This window comes from Phyllostomus discolor, chromosome 11, assembly GCF_004126475.2.
Source record: "Phyllostomus discolor isolate MPI-MPIP mPhyDis1 chromosome 11, mPhyDis1.pri.v3, whole genome shotgun sequence".
Taxonomy (NCBI): domain Eukaryota; kingdom Metazoa; phylum Chordata; class Mammalia; order Chiroptera; family Phyllostomidae; genus Phyllostomus; species Phyllostomus discolor.
This window is the reverse complement of record NC_040913.2, coordinates 91,165,598-91,188,108: the sequence shown is the minus strand read 5'-3', so window position 1 is coordinate 91,188,108 and position 22,511 is coordinate 91,165,598. Positions and strand designations below refer to the sequence as shown.

At 49.0% G+C, this 22,511-nt stretch overlaps 1 protein-coding gene across 1 annotated transcript in view; it reads left to right on the top strand.

Annotated features, from left to right (window-relative positions):
* NEIL3 (nei like DNA glycosylase 3) overlaps positions 1 to 22,511 on the top strand; it is a 39,225-nt gene that overhangs the window by 5,837 nt on the left and 10,877 nt on the right. Inside the window, exons 2-5 of the mRNA XM_028526913.2 lie at positions 8,309 to 8,436; positions 17,843 to 17,977; positions 18,253 to 18,466; positions 20,674 to 20,748. Coding sequence (XP_028382714.1) covers positions 8,309 to 8,436; positions 17,843 to 17,977; positions 18,253 to 18,466; positions 20,674 to 20,748 — 552 coding nt within the window. The remainder of the gene's footprint in view (positions 1 to 8,308; positions 8,437 to 17,842; positions 17,978 to 18,252; positions 18,467 to 20,673; positions 20,749 to 22,511) is intronic.

The window sequence follows — 22,511 nt, the reverse complement described above, 5'->3', positions numbered from 1 at the left end:
CAACTGATGCTAGGGTATTTGTGTGTCATTTTCCTCAACACCGAAATGAAGGATCAGCATAGATGTTTTTAAGGCAATCATTTAAATGCGAAGTTAATGTTCAAAAAAAAAAAAAAACCAGGGCATGCTAGGGCTGGCTGCTGAAAAATGCATCCAGTCCCTTCCTCCTAAGTCCCTTATAAAGTTCTTTTTACTTTACGGGAAATTCTGGAAAAAAATATAGTGTTTTACTTCCACCTTCCCTTTATTAGTCACTGGAATCTGCTCCTCTGGTATTTAAACCGTACGCCAATGCAGATAATTAGAAAATGAGAGACTGGAGTGTTAATAATTTTCAAAGCAGATAAAACAGATGGTAGGAGTTTTTGCCAAGAAATCTCAGGACAGTAAAGGAAGACGGGGATGGTGGGAGGGGAGACAGTGGGCCTGGGTTTTGAAGCCGCACTCAGATTGAGGAGGGAAAGGCAGAGGGGTCTGATTAATACCCAAAATGTTCAGACCCCGAGCCCTCACCTCCAGACACTGTGCGGGGCTGTCAGGGACTTTAGACGGGATGATCGTGACTGTCCCCAAGGAGCTCACAGACAAACGCGGGAGAGACAGTCACAGACAATATGGCGAAAGCCCTATGCCAGCGCTCATGGCAAACCCCACGCTCCGTAGAAAGCATCAGGATCATTCTGCTTCCCAGGTGGGGACCTTCTAGGACCAAGAAAACGACAGACTCTGTGTGTGAGCAAGGAAGAGGTCATGCTAACATTTCATTTTAACTCCCAAACACCTCATCAAGTATTAAGCAGCTCGCGCAAGCCAAGGTCACACGGCATCTGTAGCTGGAACCGCTTCTGCTGGGCCGAAGTGACTGATGGCGACAGGACCGCAGTTCCCAGAGCCTGTGTCTCTGCCTGTGACGCCTCCCCCACTCCCCCTTCTGCCGACACCTGTGTTGAAGGCTACAGTCACCTTCGTCGGGCCATAAACATCTCTTCTGGGTATTTGTGGAGCCTTTTATTGCATGGCTATTGCAGCCTCTCTTGTGTTGCTGGCGTGGTGCACGCTAGCTTTGATTATGGAGAATAGGGTAGGACATGGGCAAAGGAAGTGAGACGTTGCACCTTGAAGCCTTTGGTTTCCGGCCCCCTTTGAGGCTGTGTCAGCCAGGACAGTGTGCTGCCCTTTCCACTGACAGCTATGCGAAGAGGCAAAAGGGTCTCATGCATCTTAAGTACATGGCCCTTGGTATTTCTGGATTTGTCCTGCTGCGCGCAACAGAATTTATTTACAAGGGCACACGCTGCACTTTTGCTAATATGCGGCCCAGTAACCATCAAGCTTTGGAGGCCTGGCCTCTGGGACTCTCTTTTGCTAAGCAGCCAAACCTCCCCTGGGTAGGTCCCCTCAACTTTCTGAAATCTTGGACCGTTGACAATAATTTGAAAAACCTATAGATGCATGATTCAGGACAATGTTGATGCCTTGAAGTCATGCTGGATATAAAACCTTTTTTTTTTCACCCTAACCCTCAGCACTGGTTACAGAAGATGTTTTTGCTGCGCTCACCAAACATGGAACCCGGGCTCCACTGTAGACAGCCCTCAGGCAGGACCCCGTAGGCTTGTTTAGCACAGAGAAATTCCACGGGGACTTCCAGGCTAGGAATTAGGATAAGCGAGGTCTGAGCTTCTTCCTAATAAGCATTATTAGGAGCTCAGAGCATTTAACCACTTGGGCAAGAAAAGGTAGAGGTTTTCATTATAAGAACTCATTTTTCTGTCGTTTACCAGGTTTTGACTACTTCTTTGCATTGTTCTCTTCTGAAATGCATGTCCTATATTGATTTAAGAAGGAGTGGCACACAGCATTTTGGTATGAATTGTACTTTTACATATTGTGTGTAGCCAGTTACAATAAAATCCAATGACGTGTAACTGCTGAGCTACGGTTGGGTGCTGGGATAACCGGCTGGCTTTACATGGTCCAGTCCAGCCGTTGAACAGCCAGCCGTCGTCCTTACAGAGTGGGAACCCCCCCCCCCAGAATGAGCTGGGTTTCAGGACACCTCGCATGAAATGCAAATCAGGGCAGATGGCGATGCCAGTGAGCACAGGGTTATGTGGGCAAGTGCAGACAGGGGCGCCTCCTTTCCGTGGGACGAACACCGTGAACCGGTGAGGGTTTTGCTGACGAGAGTGACTGTGGACACCTAACGTGGCCCTCCGCAGTGAGGGTTCATGACGTTTTTTCATAGATTGGAACCAGTGACACCGTTCGTGTGAGGCCATTGGCCCCCACCTGACAACGATGAGTCTGGAGATGTGATGTTAGAACCCGGCAAAACTGAGTAATAGTATTACAGGTCACACATAACCCCAGATAAGCTAGGCTCATAAGGCCACCCTACTCTCAGCTGATGACCTTCGTTTCTACTTGCCTGAGAAAATTTAATCAACCACAAGAGAATTTGCACAACCACACCTACCCGCCTACCAGCCTCTCTTCCCCTGGAACCTCCCTTCCTCCCCGTCAGGGGGGTCCAACCTTTTGGCATCTCTGGGCCACGCTGGAAGAAGAAGAGTTGTCTTAGGCTGCACATTAAATACATTGTGACATGTAATCACAAAAAATAATCTCATAATATTTTAAGTAAATTTATGACTTTGTGTTGGGCCACATCCGTAGCCATCCTGGGCTGTGTGTGGAATGGTCCCTGTTCCCATCAAGACCAACAGAGCCGTGTGTCCTGGAACCTTCTCTTCTTGCCCCGTAAGGACGCAGCCGTCCTCCCTGCTGCGTGATTCACGTTTTCCTCTCGACTGGACCTTTCCCGTCAGTGTACAAACACATCCCCTCTCAAAACAAACAGAAGCACCCTGGACTCTGCGTCCCCAGCTGCCGTCCCATTGCTGCGTGGTCCTTACAGCATCTCCTGCTCATCTGCCTCGCAGACTCTGTCTCCAAAGGGGCTTTTGCCTCCTGTCGCTTCCCCGTAACTCTTGTCACTAAAATCACCTTTTTTTTTAGATTTTATTTATTTATTTTTAGAGAGGGAAGGGGGAGAGAGGGAGAGAGAAAGAGAGAAAGAGAAACATCAATGTGCGAATATGTGGTTGCTGGGGGTCATGGCCTGCAACCTAGGCATGTGCCCTGACTGGGAATCGAACCTACAATGCCTGGTTCACAGCCCATGCTCAATCTACTGAGCTACGACAGCCAGGGCACTAAAATCACCTTTTCATCACTAAATCTGGAGGTCGGGTCTCAGCCTTCCTCTTACTCGGTGCATCTGCAGTACTTGCCACTTCTCTTCCCTGAAACGTGGTTCTCCTGGCTCCTAGAACAGCACTCTTCCTCGGAGTCACCCCTGCCCTGTTGGCTGCCTTCTCAGCCTCCTTTTCTGGCTCCTCCCCCTCTTCTCCTCCACATCACAACACTGTGTCCGAGTAACTCGTGCTGCTCTCATCCACCTTTAAAGGTTCGGAAGCCACGGGCACGATGCTCACTGGGCAAGCTTGTATCTCCGCCCTAGACCTCGCTCCTGAAGTCCAGGTGCACGGTCAGCTGCCTGCTCACTCAACTCTCCACTCATGTGTCTACGGACACCTCCACCCCAATGCATCTAAGACCAGATCCCGGGTCTTCCTCTCCCACCCTGTTCCACCCGAATCTTCTTCATCCCGCTCGACAGCACTGCTGTCTTCCCAGTTATTCAGACCAGACACCTCCCAGAGTCAATCGCCAGCAAATCGTCCTTGTTCTGGTTTCTAAACACGTCCAGATAGTGGCCCAGAACTTCGTCATCTCCTGTCTGGGCTGTCACAGCCGCCATCAAAGTGCTTTTCCTGCTCCTCCCCTTGACCCCTTAGCCATGGTTCTACCAGCATCCAGAAGAGCATTGCAAAAAGTAGTGTAGGTCCTGTCTTTTTCTCCGCCTTACTTCTGTCAGAGGAAAACCCGGTCCTTTGGTGTGGACCCTGCAGAGCACACGATCTGATTCTCACTATGTCCGACTCCATCTGCCTATCGTCTTCCTGGTCTACTGTGCCCTGGCCACCTGCCTGCTAGCTGCTCGTCGGTCCATGGGCAACACCCTGCAGTGGCAAGTGTATGGATCGCTAGTCCTGTCGCCTACCTGTGGCTCCACCACAGCTCCTTTACGATGCACCCAGGCACCGTCCTCCTGATGAGACCGTGCCCGCCCCATTTAGCACTGCAGCCTGCCACGCCCTCCCTGGTGCTGACCTCCTGCTCATCTCAGTTTCTTTTCCAGACGTCCCAACACACTGCTGTTCTGTTTCCTGGTTCTTCTCTCCCCAGTAGAACGTGAACTTCCTGAAGGCCAGGGGTTTTTTATTGTTTTGTTTTGTTTTTCCATTGACACGTCCCCGGAATCTAGAATAAGGCCTCAGACACAGGGGGAGGTCAATAGACTTTCCTAACGCGAGCGAATGCAGGGCACGGCGCATTGTTAATAAGCGGGGTGCCGTTCCACGGGGCACATGGCACCTAGGTTGTCCGAATGTCAGAGCTGTAGACACAGCCAAGTGATGGACATGAACGGGGATCGTGGTTGACGGGGAGGGTTTTCAACTAAATGATGGAACTTCTTGTCAAAGCGGTTCCTTTCGCAACGTGAGCCCACTTCGCATGAGACAGTCGGCCTCGTTTACTGTTTGGCCAGGTGTTGTGACAGCAGCGTCTATCTCAAGGTCTATTCAAGGTTACCTCGTCTGGCTCTTTGCCAGGAGCCAACAGGCAACACGGTGAAGTCGGAATTCAGGAGAGGAAGGGCGGTGCGGGCAGGGAACGGAAGCAGTGGACTGGGAGCAACTGTCGTGCGGCTCCCCATCTCGGGAAGGAGCAGAGGGGGCGGTTGCGTTTAGGGCGGTGCCGTGAGCAGCAGTGAGTGACAGCCCATGGAAGTCCTCAGTGGGCCAATCAGATACTGCGTTTCTCTGATCCCTGGTGGTCAGGCTGTGCCAGTGAAAATGGAATATACATGAGTGTTACATATTAGGTCATGTTATGTCATATCATATCATATTATTGGAAGGCAGATAAGTGCCACTGGAGAAAAACCAGGCCCTGACGCCGAGTGGCGGAGAAGAGACGCCACTCGGACCTGGTTCGGTGTTTGCAGTGAACGCAGGGGAGCGCGCAAGATTGCGGCCCTCGCCGCGCCCCAGTCCCTAATGACGGCACGTGCCCACTTAGTGCTGCCGGGGAAGGGCCGCTCCCTGCCCGCTGGGGTCTGAAGCACAGAAAGGGGGGGGGGGGGGGCATCGGCATACAGATGCTTCAGCAGGACGTAGGGACAACGCCTCACCAGGCGACACGCCCAGCACAGGCTGTGACGGCCGTGTGTCTCCCCGGCAAAGATGTCGCAGGTGCGGAGGTGGAGGGAGGTGACAGGCCGCACAGGGCGGCTTTTTCCGACACCTGACGCAGGTGCTGAGTTTCCCGACAACTCGGGGAGTTTAAGCGCTGGAGGGAGATTAGCTGGAGTGGCCCTGGCAGCACACAGCCTCCCAGCCGAGGGGCAGGGCAGCCACGGCGAAGGCAGGGCTGGCCGCGTGCGGAGGGGTCCCGCCCCCCACCAGCCTCTGCTGGCGGCCCCGGCGGAAGCCAGCGGACAGGGTCACACAGGACTTCGGGGAGACTCCTGGGGAGGGGGAGTTCGCTGACGGTGGGGTGGGGGGAACAGGGCCGTGAGGCACCTGTTCAGGAGTGGAGGTTCCCACGGCCACAGACACCTTCCTGGTAGAATCTAAAGATACAAAACCTGAGCTACGCGGGGGGCGACGTTGACCCAGCCCGGCTTGTCTCTGCTCTGTGTGTCAGCACCGCGAAAGTGCCCCGGCTAGTTCGGGAGAACTTTTCACCTGCCCGTGGGTCGTCATGGAAACCTGCACTGACGCCTACCGTCTCAATCTGCACTTGCCTCGAGGTGCACAGAAGCGGCAGCGCAAAGTCTTTTGTGAGGCGGAAAAATGTCCAGGCTCTCGGTGCCTCTCCATCGGAGGGTGTCACTGATGACTTCACAAAAAGGAGGCAGCGTCAAAACTTGTTTTTCTTCGCGAGGACCCCTGGTGCCAGGCCAGTGCTTGATGGTCCGGAGGGGCCTGGGGCGCATCCGAGGAACAGCAGCGCCCCCAGAGGCAGGAGCTCCGAGGCCATGGTGACCTGTGTGCCTGCCGGTCCTGGTGCTGTGGCTGGTGCCCAATGGAACCTGCCGCTTTGGCGCGCTCCTGGGCACCTGTGACGCATCCCCAGTCCGACCTTGTGGACAGGCAGGGCATGACCCCGGCCCCCTGACCTCCAGGCAGGCAGGGAGTTCTCGCCTCAGCTCTAGCCATGACGACGATGAATGGTTTAGTGGAAGAATCGCATCTGTTCTTGTCTTAGCCTGCCTGGGCTCTCGTAATAAAAAGCCATGGGCTGGGGGACTTAATCACAGATTCATTTTCTCATCGTTCTGGAAGCTGTGAGTCCAAGGTCAAGGTTCTGGCCCATTTGGTGTCTGGCGAGCGCTCTCTTCTGGGTTGGCAGAAGCCCACTTGCCTCCCACTTGGCCTTCCCTTGTGCGCGTGAGGAGGAGGAGAGCCGGCTCCCTGGGGTCCTCTGCTGAGGACACTAATGCCGTTGGGCCGGGGCCCACCCTGTGAGCTCACTGAACCTTGGTTACCTCTCAGAGGCCCTGTTGCACAGACAGTCACGTGGGGGCCAGGGCTTCCACATGGGGTAGTTGAGGGGCACCCAAGTCAGTCCCTGATAGTTCTCCGTTAAACAGAAATACCTTTTTACCCCCTTATCCCTGTGAACTGGATACTACAGTTGCATCTTTTTAAAAAAGGGCTGGTTAGTAAACGAAAGACTAGAGTGGGCCCATTCTCTTCGGTGTTTAGCATGACAGCTGTCTGTAAACCAGAAGTGTGAGAGTCACTGGGTGAGACCATCCTACCGTGAGTGGAGGGAAAGCTGTGAGTTGCTCTTGGACTACGTCCCAAAACTGTTTTATAGTTACCCCCCCTGACACCCCCCACCCCACCCGCCCCCACCAAGATTTCACTGGGATCTTCTGAGAATCCTTTGTCCACTTGAGAAAATAGAGTTGGAAGTCAGTATGGATATTACCTATTGTGTCTAATATAATAATTGTGCATTTGTAACAGTATAACATTTCTATGAATGGTTTGAGTTCGAATGAAATAGTATGTACAACACACAGCTCAAGCATAAAGGATGACATTACCAACACCTGTGTTCACACTGCCCAGCTTGCGGGGAACACCACCAGTGTCTAAACCCAATCCGCTCCCCCTCCCTCGCCACAGGAGGGCTGGCCTGTGATGTTTACTACTGTCCGAGGTCCCCGTCACACTGTCCCGCATGCTGACTGTGCCCCTACCATGCACACCTTGGTTTTGCGTGGGGATGAGGAGAGGGGTGGTGGGCTTCATTTCCCTTTATTTCTAACACTGCGGGAGGGAGGGAGGGGGCAGGCCTCCTGTTAGAGTCCCCGGGCCGGGGCCACACAGCCCGTCTCGTGCCCTGCGCCCACACAGCCCTGACCAGTGAAAGCTCTCGTCCTGCACGTGGCCCCGTGGATGCCTCTCTGCAGGGAGCGGGCTTCAGGCGGCCGCTGCTTTTCCGCTGGCTTAGGAGTTCCTCATCGCAGGTCAGAATATCTCATCACGTGTTATCCTCCCTTCTTGACTGTTCCTCCGAGCACCTGGGCTGTGCGTTGGAAAGAGGAGGCTGTATTGTAACAGTTTTAAGACATTCACCACCATGTTCCCATGTTACCTTTTCATCTGTGCAGAGCTGTGCTGTCCTGGAAGAATCTCATTGTGATCGTGTTGCTAATTACTTTTGTCACCTAGTTTCTTTGGGCTCTCTTTTTTTTTAAAGGACTGCACAATAATTTGACAAAATGTACGTAAACAGCTGATTCCCTTGACTTGCCAGAGATCATGCTTCTCATTGGGATGCACCTGGGCAGAAAGGAACAGGAATGCATTTAAGGCCCTGGCTGACGTAGCTCAGTGGATTGAGTGCGGGCTGCAACCAAAGTGTCGCAGGTTCGATTCCCAGCCAGGGCACATGCCTGGGTTGCAGGCCACGGCCCCCAGCAACCGCACATTGACGTTTCTCTCATCTCTCTCTCTTTCTCCCTCCCTTTCCTCTCCTAAAAATAAAAATAAAAATCTAAAAGAAGAAAACTTAGAAATGCATGTAAGATTTAAATTATAACTTTGTTCAGAGTTGGCTCTGTGTTTTCCCATGTGTGTATGTATGTGTTTTCCACTAGGCGGCTGCAACGGACAGGAGTGCGGACTCCGGCCGGACCGCCCTGGGACTGCTGAGTGGCTCCGTGTACAGCGGCGCGGAGACTCTGGGGAAGGAGCTCTTCCTGTACTTCGGCCCGCGGGCTCTGCGGTGAGATAAACCTGCCCCGGGCGCGTGGCCTCCCTGCTGTGTGATGGGTAGGAGGCTTTCCCAGCAGCTTGCTGGGCGTCACCAGTTAGTCATGGAGAAAATACTCCACTTTTAAGAGCGCTCTAATAGAAGAGGCTGAGGTTCTAACACGGAAAGCAGTAAGCAGAAGAATAAATTGTGATGTCACTGTGACTTGGAGAGCGAGTCACTTTCTTTCTTTTTTTTTTTTTTGAAAGATTTTTTTGAAAGATTTTATTTATTTTTAGAGAGGAAGGGGGAGAGAAGAGAGAAACATCAATGTGCGGTTGCTGGGGTTCTGGCCTGCAACCCAGGCATGTACCCTGGCTGGGAATCGAACCTGGGACACTTTGGTTCCCATCCCGCCGCTCAATCCACTGAGCTACGCCAGCCAGGGCACTTTATTTCTTTTTTTAAAAAAAATGGATTGGCTCGGAGGGCTTCCTAAGAGATATCCGAGCAACGCAGCTCTGCTTTGGTCTCCTCCGAACCTCCTACACGGCTCCTCTCCCGTCCGGTGGCACCGAGTGTTTATTGCATTAGCAACATCCGTTTCTTGGTATGTATGACAGCTCCTAGCTTGTTTAAGTGTATCTCCGATGTCTTTATATTTTCCTGCCTGCGTTCTCTCTCTGAAGCCGAGGATGGAATTGGACACTTATTTACAGAGTTCCGAAACTCCCCACGGAGGAGACAGGTTCCCCATGGTTGTGCGGAGCTGAGGGAACTCGCTGCTGACCTGTGGGCGAGGGGACCACCGTACCCACTGCCTCGGGGGCCTCGGTGGTGAGACTGTGGGGATGCGTGTCGCTGGCAGAGCACGGCCACCCGCTGGTTTCTGCAGGAAAATGAAAGAGGCCCGTGGGTGAGTGTGCCTCTCCCATCTCGGTCTTCCCGGAGTGTGGCCTAAGCTACTGCACGCTGCAAAGACTGCCGCTGCTTCCTGGAAGGTGCCGAATGTTTCTTTAAGATACTTGGCAGTTTTAATCTTAAAAGAAAAGTCTCATGACTAGACTCCGTGCTTCTAACTGACGGTAAATAACGGCCATGAGGAGACGACATGTGACCATGTTATGAGATAATCAGAGACGACAGGATTGTTATTTAGTGTGCCTCATCTGCCCCGTGCTCAGAGGACTTCAGGGTTTATGTCATGGCTGGTCCCTGGAGGTGTTCCCCAGAGTCAGCAGTGGCTGTCCGTGGACAGCACTGTCTCTTCCCGTCTGGAGGTTGATCACAGCAGCACGTGCCCCTGGGCACGTGGGGCTGACCCGCCCCAGGCTGCGTCCCCGGGTGGGCCGAGCAGAGCGGGACGTGACGGCATCCTGTGAGGGGGGTTGCAAACCTTGCCGTGTTATTGACCCTCTGGTGTTGGGTGCAGGTTTATCTGTGGTTCCCCCCCAGACTCACGAGGGGCAGCATTTCTCCTGGCAGGGCTGTCAGGAAGGGGGCGAGGGGACATGGCTCTTCAAACTAAGGAAACGGTGCCACCCCTGAGCGGGTGTATGTCAGGGTGTGCTGGGGGGAAGTGCAGGGGCCGCTGCCTTTCAGTTCCCTCCAGCCTTCACGACTGTGGGGTATCACAGTTCCAGGTCAATGACAGACCAGTCGTTTGAATATGAACGCAGCATCCTAACATCAACTGTAGCCCGTTTCACAATGGAAGTTAGAAACGTGTGCTCACCAACCCGTGTTGTGTGGCAGAATGGGGACTGTCACAGAAACGGGACGGTTGTGTGAGTCTGCATGTCTGTGGGCAGGAGATAGAGGTGCAGTCTTGACTTTGGACTTCTGTTTCCTGCCCAGTGGGCTGGCCAGCCCTTTAGGGAGCTGATAGCTGGAAACACTCTTGTGCCTAATGATTGCTTACAGTTTTCCCTGAGGGCTCAGCTTTGTACAGTTAAAATTGCCCATGGGTTTGAGTGCCTCTTACAGGGCAGGCCGTGAACCTTTGGGGGGCGGGGGGCGGCACTGGTTGTGAATCTAGAAATCAGGCGTAGCCCACTGTCAGAGGCAGTGCCACGGAGATATCCGAAGATGCAAATTCTTCGGCAGGGACTCTCGGTCCTCCGAAGAGATGCATCGTAGTGCTCAGGTGCTTGTGAGAGCACCACATATAGAGTGCTACAGACACACACTCGTTGTAGGTGTACAGTTGTGGTAGGCGTGATTATACCTATACTTCTTCTGAGCACTGTATGGACGTTCTTCATGTGCAACAAAGAGAAGTCATTTTTAACTTCTTTAAACATGTCATGAGTACTCATCAGAGCAAACTGAGAAATGAAGAACAAGCAGGAATAAATGCACACATTCCCGCCCCACTACCAAGTGCAATCTCTGTGAAGTGTAGTCACGTGTATCGCCCGTGTCGGGGGTGCGTGCATCTACACGTCCACTCACCCGGACACACCCGCCGACAAGCTGCCGTTGGCGATCAAGATGAACACAGCTGTTCCATCTTGCACCAGCGTTTAAAAGATATATATTTTTAATGACTCTCTCTTTCCAAAACACTTCGCTATTTCCAGTCTGTGACGCGCATGATGCCGAATGTTAGCAATTATCATCCATGCTCAGAAACTATATCTGAAATATTTTAGAGGCCCTGCCATTCTAGAGACGCTTTATGCATGATCGATATTGCAATTTATTGCAGTTTAAGTGATATGATCCTCTAGACAGACATGCAAGGGATAATGTGACCATTCTTCTTAGGGCGCCAAAAAAAAGTCTCTATAGAATGCATCAGATGCTGCTCACAGAAGTGTTTTGCAGTTTAGACTTAGGTTTTGTAACCTGTCACTTCCCAGGTTAGCCAGGACAGAAGTGCACTAAAGAGGCTCACTGAGTTCTGGACATGGCCGTGGTGAACACCTACTGTGGTCTGCCCAACGAGCTCCCTGGTCTTCCGGGGGCATCTTTGTGCCGGAAGCTGGTTGTCTGGCTGCAGGAACCACCGAAGTCAAGTTGACGCTAACATAGTCTTACTAACCTCTGCTCTCGTGCTCAGTCTGAGACTTTCCTGAGACTGACTTTATTTTTTTCACATTGTTTTATTGTTGTTCAAGTACAGTTGTGTCCATTTTCCCCCGCCCCAGCCATTCCCACTTCTCACCCTTGATCCCACCCCCTTTGGTTTAGTCCATGTGCCCTTGACACATGTTCCTTGATGGCCCTTCCCCTCCCCCCCCTTATCCCTCTCTACCCCCCCTCTGGTTATTGTCAGCTTGTTATTCATTGCAATGTTTCTGGTTATATTTTGCTTGCTTTTTTGTTTTGTTGATCAGGTTCTACTTACAGGTGAGATCACATGGCATTTTTCTCTCACCTCCTGGCTCATTTCACTTAGCATGATGCTCTCCAGCTCCATCCATGCTGTCGCAAAGGGTAGGAGCCCCTTCTTTCTCTCTGCTGCGTAGGATTCCATTGTGTAAATAAATGTAGCATAGTTTTCTGAGACTTTCTGACCTGGTGGGGAGCAGGGTCCGGCTCTCTGACGTAGGAACCTGAGGATGTGTGGCCTTAGAATTGGCAGGTGGCTGAGTGCCTCGGCCTGTCGAGAAGACAGTGTGAGGTGCCGGTGGCATCCTCACGAACCAGCCCACACACAGCTTAGAGCCTCACGGGCTTTTGGGCCCTCACTCTGCTGTGCCTGAGGCCCCGCCCGTTCCTGCCTTCCCCGCCACGGAAATCTCCCGCACTCCCCGAGATCCCGTGAGCTGCTAAGTAGTCCTTGGTGCCTACATTTTTTTGAGTGGCGTTTCGGTCACGTGCACTTAAAGAGCTGACCATTATCAAAAGGGACAAACTTCCTGCTATAAACTAACTCAGTCACAGGGATGTCATGTACAGCATGGTGATGGTAGTTTTAATAAGGCTGCATATTTGCAAGTTGCTAAATGAATAGATCCTAAAAGTTTTCATCCCAAGAAAAACATTTTTTGTAACCGTGTGAGGTCAGGGGTGTTAACTAGACTGATGTGCTTATTTTGCAATGCATGCAATCATTGAATCATTGTGTCAGACAGTTGAAACTAATATAATGTTATATATTATATGTTAGACCTCAGTCTATGTCAGTCATAACTCAATTTCAAATAAATGATTGAATGAATGGAAAAAAGAAAGCTGAATATTAATATTAATGTCATGTCAGGCAGAAAATTAAATATTTTAGTTTTTGAAATGGTAACTTTTTTCTGTTTCAGCCACATATGCTTCGGTGTGTAGCTGGAGAAAATATAGAAACTTCCGCCTCATTTATTTGCCTGCTCCCTGCACCTGACAGCCGGCGGGGTCACAGTTCTGCTGCTTTCCTTTTCCTGCCTCTTTCCATAAAACACAGTTTTATTCTAAGTTTCCCCTAGTTTAAAAGTTATTTATGTCAATCGTACAACATTACGATAGTTCCAAAAAGCATAAAGGAAAAAATAAATAGCACCCAAAAAAGCACTCTTAACAGTTTTTGTGACTATCATAGATAAAATATAAGTTGTATACAAACCATGTATTCATCCATGGCATGAATTATAATATGATATTACATAGAATAATTTCATAGAAATGGGGATTTTAATTTACATTTGGCTTTCATTACACATAACATGCATGTTGTATTGGTCGGTCAATGTCGAAATATACACGTGCCTTATTATATATTGTACAAAGCATACCAGTGTACGGCTCTATCATCATTTTTAAAAAATATTTTTATTTATTTTTAGAGAGAGGGGAAGGAAGGGAGAAAAAGAGGGAGAGAAACATCAATGTATGGTTGTCTCTCATGCGCCCCTCAATTGGGGACCTGGTGCAGAACCCAGGCATATTGTCTTGACTGAGAATCGAACCAGTAACCCTTTGGTTTGCAGGCCTGCTCTCAATCCACTGAGCCACACCAGCCAGGGAAGATCTATCATCATTGTTTAATCAACCACTACTGATGAGCATTTTCCCTTATTTTTAACTCTCATAAATAACTCTGAAGTTAACATCTTTGCACACATTTTACTATTTTCCTGGGATACATCCCTAGATGTGGATTTGTTGAGTCTTACTTGCTGGTGCTCTTTATATCAGTTTTGTAGGCACGTAGAAATCTGTCCCATATGGAGAGCAAAGCGCCCCTGACTGGTGGCACAGGAGGGAATGGCGTGCATGTGGCCTGTGGTGGCTCTGAGCATGTGTGTTCATTCACGCCGCAGCGCCACGCTTTCAAAGCCCATGGACACGGTAACCTGGTGGAAGGTGGGGAACCTCAGCACCGCACGCTCACCTGGCCTGGATTCCTCAATTAGTCATTTAAATTTTTAGACTGATTTTAAGTTTCCTGCCCCGTTACCACTTCTGGGACATCTTTGGGTCTGGCTCTGTTGACCACTTGTCTCTTAGCATTGGGTTTTATGTCTTTGTCTTATTTTTTGTGTGCGTTGTGATTTTTCTTTGAATGCTAGGTATCACATTTGGAAGAACATAATATTTAAGCCTAGAAATAGTAATGCACCTTCCAGGAGGTGGTGAGGGTGGGGGACTGAGTGGGTCTGATGGCAGTTGAGTCTGGTTCAGGTTTTGCGGTGTGCTAGTTACCTGCCGAGCATCTGCCGGGTCCAAAACCCCAGCTGTTCCCGCCGCTTTGTGGCTGCTCTGTGGCTGGCACGGGGCCTGGAGAGGCAGGGACCGGCCTCTCGGTGCGCACTGCACGCTCAGCTCTCAACACACCCAGAGCGCTGCTGCCACAGGGGAGTCCGAGTTCCCGAGTTTCCTTCCTGTTTCCCAGTGGGAACAGTCTCCTCGCATCATTGCAAGATTCTGTTCGAAGCTGAGCCCCCGCTGCACCCCCAGGGGCAGGTGGCTTTTGATGCTGTTGGTCCTCAGTAGCGGTGCACTTGCCCTGGGCCTGGGGTGCAGGGCTCAGCCCTGTCCCCCCCCAACAGCAGACCTTCTGTGCTTGTCATTGGGTGCAAGACTTACCTCGCAGTGAGTCTTTTGGGACGGACAGAAAGTCTTTGGCTTTTACCTCTCCCTCCGCTATAAGGGTATAAGGCTTTTTAAGGCTCTTGCTTCACTGGAGTGTTTGAGAAGCAGGCGGGGCTTTGTGCAGATGGGTGCCCTCCCGCCGAGGGTGACTCCTTCAGGTCCCCTGCTACTGTGACTGCCCCCTTCCTCCCGCGCAGCCACCGCGTGGACAACCAAGGAAAGCACTCCGAGTGAGCGCACACCCAGCTCCCGTCCGCCTCCAGGAATTCTAAACCGACCTACCAGCCACACTCAGTACTTGCAAAGTTGTTGTGAAAATTTAGCTGTTTTTTTTTTCCTTACCCATTTTTATGTTAGCGGTCTCTTCTTCCCGTGCTCTACCATGGTGGGCCAGCTGTCTGTTTGTCTTTCCATGGAGGGCTTGTCACTCATTGGAATCTAGCTGCCCTGGCTGCTACAGTCTCATGTTTCTGATGGGCTCAGGAACATCTGTGGTTTTGTTTGTAACGCGATTTCTTTTTTCTCCTCGCTGGGGTGGGAGCTCTTCTCGCTTTCAGCTTCTGAAGTCTCAGGAGGAAGCACACCGAGCTTCTTCCTCTTCAACACGGTTAACACCGTATTTCTTCTGTACCCTACTTCTCTGCGTTCCTAGCATAAACTACACCTGTTATGTTTAGCTCTGTCATATCTCAGATACTTCCGACCACCTGGTCAAAATGTTCATAAGCAATCGCCTTATTAGCAGCGTGTCATCATTAACGTGAGTCTGTGACCGGGCCGCTGTGTATGCTGTTCATGTTGTTTATGCTGAAGGGTGTCCAGGTGACTCCGACGGGTAGCCTGGGCGCATGTGGCTAATGTTCCAGGTAGAATCAGGTCTTAGGTCCCGGTTTGTTTTAGGAAGTTATTTCTAAGTGGAGGGAGTTTCTGTCTCTTCGATTTTTAGTCTGGACATGATGTGTGCACTGTGCTTTGGTTGTAAGTGACAGACCCCCAACTCAGACAAGTTCAGTGGTTATTTATTGTAAGAATTCGGGGTGTCGTATGATCCCTGAAGGTAATGCAGCCGGGCCTCAGGGAGACCTGGGGGCAACGGCTCAACGGAGCGATGGGCTGAACGTGGCGGCGGGAGGACTGCCCTTCCCGAGTCTGGTCCTCACGGACCCTGCACTCAGGCCTCCGGGACTTCCCTGGTGCCCACGTCAGGGAACGCTGCCATGGGCAGCTCCCCTGTTAGAGGTCCCCAAAGTGCAACAAAGCGGACCTCTCTGTGTCCAAATCCGGAAGATCACTGGGAGAACTCGGACGAATCCAGCTTAGATGCGGATGGATCCTGCGTGACTCCGTGTCCGTTCCAGAGTCCCGCGTCTGAAGCGGGGTCGGGTGGGGGGGGGGGGCGGGCAGAGCCCACTTGGGGTTGGGCCTAACACTCACTGCGGTCAGACAGAGTCACGTGGTGCAGAGGGAGTGATCTCCGGGGACCCACTGGATGGGGAGGGGATGGGGGGCGGGGAGGGGAGGAGGGAGGGAGCTCGAGAGGATCAACAGACAGCAATAAGGTTCTAATAAAATTGTCCTGCCCTGGCCCGTACCTCAGTCAGTTAGAGCATCGCCCAGAGACGCCAAGGTTGCGGGTTCGATCTCCCGTCAGGGCACATACCAGAACCAACCAGAATCAACCAGCGAATGCATCAGTAATTGGAACAGTGAACCGATGTCTCTCCCCTTGCCCACTGTATCTTCCTCTCTCTCTAAAAGCAATCGATACAAAAACTGAGAAACATTCCCACGCTAGGTTATTATCATGAGGACCGTGGAGAAGCAACTTCAGCTCTCGGGTGTGCATGCCACGCGAGCCTCTGTCCTGGGTGGCGATGGTTCCGGCGCCAGAGACGTTCACGGCGCCTCAGCATTTTCCAGCATGCAGATTTCCCCCGTGCAGGTTAAAGGGGACCTAACAATAAACACATAGAATCTGCTGGTTCATTGGGGCTCAGTTATCACAACTCAGCTATTTAATAAAAATAAAATGAAAGGTAGTCCTTCTAGGCACCTTTCCCCGTAAATTGACCAGATTTATGGAGAAGACCAAAACAGGTGTACTTCCCGATGCAGGGTTCTTCCTGGGACGACTCCTGCCTCCGACCTGGGCCTTAGCCTTCCCGATGTTGTTGTGTAGGTGCCGTCTCATTATCGGAAGGGGTTTAGAAGCCCCTTCATGAGCCGCGTGGCTGGAGGGATTCTAGAGACGATGGCTTTTGGGCACGGCAGCTGTACACCTCCCACCAGGGTGGGACCCCCGTACACTAAATCACGGGTCCTCACGGGCACACACGTCTCCCGTCGAGAGCTGCGGGCATGTAGAACGCATTTGTGATGGATGGCAGGGCATGCAGAGGGTAAAACCCACATTTCTAAAGGTGGACTGGTTAACCTTGTACAATGCTAGAGCACGGCGCTTTGGAATGAGAAGCACCGCGCAGTAACACTCGCTGCCAAAAGAGCCGGATTTATTAACTCGACGGAGCAGTAAGGAGAAGGACCGGAAAGGCAGAACACAGTATTTCATCCCAAGAATCACTTTTGATCTTCATCAGAGGTCTCATAAAACCGTTTTCCTTTTTTTTTTTTTAAGCTGGACATGCTAATCAATCCTATAAAAACTGAAAGGTTATGAATTTTTTATCACCGCGTTGTGGCTTTCGAGTGAACCGTAAATATTTATAAATTCCCTCTTCCCCACACATATAAAGGTAGAAGCATTGGTAGGAAGGTAGAGAACTAGAACTGAAGACAATATCATTTTGAGATTTTCTTCTTTTTTTTCTTTTTTGATGTGTAAGATTTTGCGAAACATTTTATTATGTAGAGTAAAGCAGGGGAAGTGAAAAGACTTTTCAGTGTCTTAAACTGCGAGATACCGTTTTGTAGTGGGTAAACATTTCCCCATCCATTGTGGCTAGAAATGAGAACTTTGAATGTTAGTGGCTTTGTAGAATTTATAAAAACACAAACTGTAGGCAATTCAAATTTAGCCTCATCTCATCCCAAGCCTTTGAACCCGAGAAAAAGCTGAAGGCTGCTAGACTGTTCGTGAATAAAAGATGTTTCATCTGACGAGAAGAATGGAGTAAGGTCTGTTTTCTTGGGCTTATTTTTGAGGCCTTATTCTTTCTCTAAGAATTTGTTTTATTTGTGGACTGAAAAACTGATTGTCACATCTGCCAGTTTTTATAAAGATACAAAGCCTTATCAGAAAAATATATCATGTTAGCCACCACTGTTTGCCCTTTCAAAGTGCCTGCCCTGACTCACCTTTGTTTGCTGACAACCCAGAAAGTGAAGAGAAGGAACAGAAATGGGATGCACAGTGTGCTTTCTGCCACTCAAAAGGGATTTGCTTTTGTTTCAGGATTCATTTTGGAATGAAAGGCTCCGTCACAATTAATTCACTTGAGTGTAAAAATAAAAGTGGAGCCTCTCCTGTGTTGGAAGTCCAGCTCACCCGAGATTTGATTTGTTTCTTTGACTCGTCGGTGGAACTCAGGTGAAAAATAAAACAAAATAAAATAAAATAAAATAGTGCTTCAGCTTCAGAAGTCTAAGGGTTGGATCTATAGTTTTGTTTGGGGTGTCACATGTGGAAATAAATAAATACATAGAATTTAAAAAATTGGCTTATAATGGATAAAAGCTCATCCTAAAAGAGCCTTCAAATACTAGAGTCCATTGGGTTCTATTCTATCAAAGCTCATTTTCAGTGACACTCTGTGAAGTTGCAACCAGACGTATGATTCATGTGTCTTATGTCCCTTCCTATAGAAGCGCAGCAGAAAGCCAACAAAGAGTACGCACGATGGAAGAATTGGATGTATGCTCGCCCAAATTCAGCTTCCCCCGAGCCGAAAGGGAGCTTAAACAGCAGACCGGACGCATGCTCTGCGATGTCTTACTGGACCAGCGGGTCCTGCCGGGGGTGGGCAACATCATCAAAAACGAAGCTCTCTTTGACAGCGGTCTCCACCCAGCCGTGCAAGTAGGTCCCGTGCATTTTTTTTAAACGGTGTCTGTATGTTTAAATACCGTTAAGGGACCCACACGGAACACTTAAATCTGCATTGTGCGGTGACATTCTCCCCGGACAGGTCCCAGAGGTCTTGGCTCCTGTCAGTCTCTGTGAGGCCAGCCCTGCCCGCACCGTTTAAAGCTGTTCTCACCTCCCCGCTCCCGATCCATCCGCCCAGCCTCCCATCACTTGCTTTGCTTCTTATTTTCCCCACACCCTGGGTCACTTTCAAACACTGTGTACTCTTTGTTACGTTTGCTGTTCAAAAATCGCTCTCCTCTGCGAGAATGTGGTCTCTTCGGAGGGCGGCGAGTCTCCGTTCATTGAGGTGCCCGAGCATGCAGGATGCAGTTGGGTGCAGGGTAGGCCTGAGAGAAATATTTGAGGAGTGTGTGAACGAACTCAGCTCACACCTTTGCTCTTGTATCTGGCATAGTAAAGGCACACTCAGCAGACCCTCCTGACTCCTGGGAAATGCAGATTCCGTGGGATGGTAAGAATGGAAGCGAGGCAGCGGGGGCTAAGGGATGAGGGCTCAGCAAAAAAACTGGAAACAAAATTTGGAGTGCTCATTAAAATAGCTTAGTTTGGAGGGAAGGGCAAATACTAGACGTCTAGAGGAAGCTGCGAGGACAAGAACAGGGTTTGTTGTTTTCTTGTTCTTCAGCTGGAGAGATGCGAGGTTATTTATAGGTTGAGAGAAAAGTACCGGCTGAATGGGAGAGGTTAAAACCACAGAAAACAGGACAAAGTTGTGAGAAGGTCAGAGAGGTTAGACCTCAAGCCGGGTGGAGGGATACACACGTTTTCGTTTCCAGGGAAGCTGTGTCCGTTATGACCTTAGTCCAGACCCAAATGGTGTCTATTACTGAGCCATATTTTCTACACAATCCCAAAAACACCTTTATACTTTGTGTAATTATTTCCCGGACAGTTTTCGTGCAATCCAAATCAGTAGGAAATACGTTTTGAAAGAAACCCGTTAATGATAGTTCTATACCGGGCCCTGCTCAGTGACAGTGTAAACACACGAGTTCTTACACATTTGTGTCATGTGAGAACGATGAAACAGAATTTGAACAGCAGCCCTTTAAAAATCACCTAGACCTCTATGGAAAATGTTTCTGGAAAAAAAAAAAAAGAAGAAGAAGAACTCAGAGTATTGTTACCTACAGTATTCTTATAGTCTATCATAAGCTGATAATTTACTTTTTATCTTTCCATCCATCCAGCTGTTTATCTAGGAAAAGATCATTTGCTCATAACATCTGAGGGCTTAAATATTAATGGCATTTCTGAAGCTTAGCCATTAACCCCCTAAAATCACATGTATAATTACTGAAAAAGTAGTTAAACACTTCAACGTATAACTGAATATAGTATATCAGATGGGTTAAGAAAAAAATGAATGGTAGAAGTGCGTAAGTTTTGAATTAAAGTAAATCATTGAAAAATGGATATAATACTTCTGGAATGATGCTGTGGATCAGGTGCCTTTCGGTTTTACGGTCACTGATAAAAGAGTTCCTACTGTGTGGAGCTGTGGATGTGTTCCTATACCTAGCGCAGGCGTAGGGTATTGGACAGAATTTCCTCCGCAGACACCTCGAACCCACCTGGCCAGACGTCCGTTAGTTCGGCCAGGGGGACAGCTGTAGGCCGGCTGCGTGTGCGCCCGGAGACGTGCTGCAGCCGGGCCTGCTTCCGCGCTCGTCCGCGTGTTCACAAGGACGTCAGTGTTCCTGCGTGTGCGTGCATTCCTGTCTTTTGAAAGCTCGGTAGTGAACTTGATGGCCATCTACTCTTACGCCCATTTTCCCTCCCTTCCTCCTTTCTGTGCTTCTTCTCTAACGTTTCTGCAAACCCAGCAGGACTTGTTAAGGTGCCTGACGGCCAGTGCCGGCACGTTGCAGATGTCTTGTTCGGGTGAGATCGTCAATAAATACGTGAACTTAGAACTAAAATTTGTAAAGAAGAATTTTTTTAAAATTTGTAGTACTGTCACTTAAAAATAAAACCACTGTTAATGACACTAAATAGGCATGTGAGAAATGGAGTTCTAGAAGGTCGGTGTGTATTTTAAATCTATCTACAGTTCCTTCAGAACTGGCCAGTAGTATCGTTTTTCTATAGTGCACGAATAATGAAACTCTCCTGGGTTGTTCTTCTGCTTTAAGGTTTGTCAGTTAACGGATGAACAGATCCATCACCTCGTGAAAATGATACGTGACTTCAGCATTCTTTTTTACAGGGTAAGAGCAAATATTTTTCAGTTATGTAAAATGTCAGGTTTTTTTCCTTTTCAATGACCCCGAAAGAGTAAAAGCAGTGTATAGCCATCTAGTGGTGAGAGTGTAGAAGTGCAATCACGGAGAGCGCCCAGTTAGGGGCCTGATTGACATCTTGAGATGTAGGTCATGGGTCAGTCCAAACTTGTCTATTAATGCATTGAAGTATCTTTATGCTAAGTTGGGAGCAGCTCTGTTAGCCTTGACTTGACTGAATTTCTTTAAATAGAGCTCACTTCGTGTTTCACCACTACATTCGGTGTGGTTGAGATCATTTAGTTAACGTTAAGTTTAGTTTCTCCATCTGTAAAATGGGACAATATTTATTACCATGAAGACTGTTTTGAGAATGAACTAAATACTTGCTAAACTATAAATTTCACAAGTTATATATATACATATTTATACACATACATATATATGGATACATAGAGAGTTCGATAAACACATTTTATCTTTTAAACAAAGTATCGAAATATTTTTCTCTACAGTCTATTTTCTGTGTTCAAATTTTTATTTTCACTGTGTTCAGAAAGGCATTGTGAAATTCTTCATTAGTTGGCCTGGCGTATTGATGAACCCCTCGCTTTACACATCTGCCTCGAGTATCTATGGCTATTTCAGTATTATGTGTGATGTGGACCCCGGCTTGTGGGGTCCACGTCATCATGGAGGAAATATGAGACAAATTCACACGGACTACGGAGTCCTGTGGAGGAAAAGGGACTGCAAGGCTTTTCTCTCAAGGGGAGCAAAAGTCTTGGCCCTTGCTCCAAGGGGCTTTTATTTATTGTCTTACTGGGCACGTTACAAGAAGATCCTCATTAACTATGCACAGGCTCGCTTTAGGGGGTCACCTTGTACAGAAAACAAAGGAGAGGATGCTGGTAATCACATCACAGAAGAGGGATATTTGCAAATGAAAAGGCAAAAGTAGTTGAACCAGTTACATCATCCTTGGAAGGTTTAGCATGGTTTTTAGGAAGTTGCTTGGCATTAAATGTCCTCAATTCAGAGAGTTAGCAAAAAGCAAGACTCCTAGCAGCCTAAGTACATTGCAGGCCTGATTCCCCACGGGAAAACCTGTCTGTGGGCGTGGGTCCTGTACATCTCCCAGTGGGAGCTGGGCCCACGCCACGCAGAGCGGCCTCCCACAGTGTGTGCTCACTCATTCTCCCAAGGAAACATAGTTATAGACAGCTACCTATTTTCTGCCCAGATTAGGCTGGGTATTTCAGTACTATGCTTACATTAATGTAAGCTGTTTGCATGATTTTAAGCTGATATATGCTGAGCCATATTTCCGAGCTTTCAAATTTTCACGCTGCTGACGTAAACCCAGAATATTCTTTTGTAGGAGCGTAAATGTATGTAAGCAGAATAAAACTGGGGCAGGGAATATCAAGTGTCTTTTGAAATAGAACTTATACCAAAATGGAACGTGTGCTTTGCTAGGATGGCATTTGAATTTTCATCCTCTTTGTAAAGTAAATCTGCAAGATGAGAAACTACAAAGTTTCCTTGGTCAGGGCAACAAAGAAGATAATCTTGTTCAGTTTTCTGTTGGCCGAAACAAGAGCAGCTCTAGCATTCTAAAAATAATCAGATTTAAAGCTAATCTAGTCTTTTTCTTTTAACTACATAAGTATGCTTAATTCTTTCAAAACACCGTAAAAGCACGAAAGACGTTTTAAATTATAGAACTCATATCCCATGTAGATAAGAAG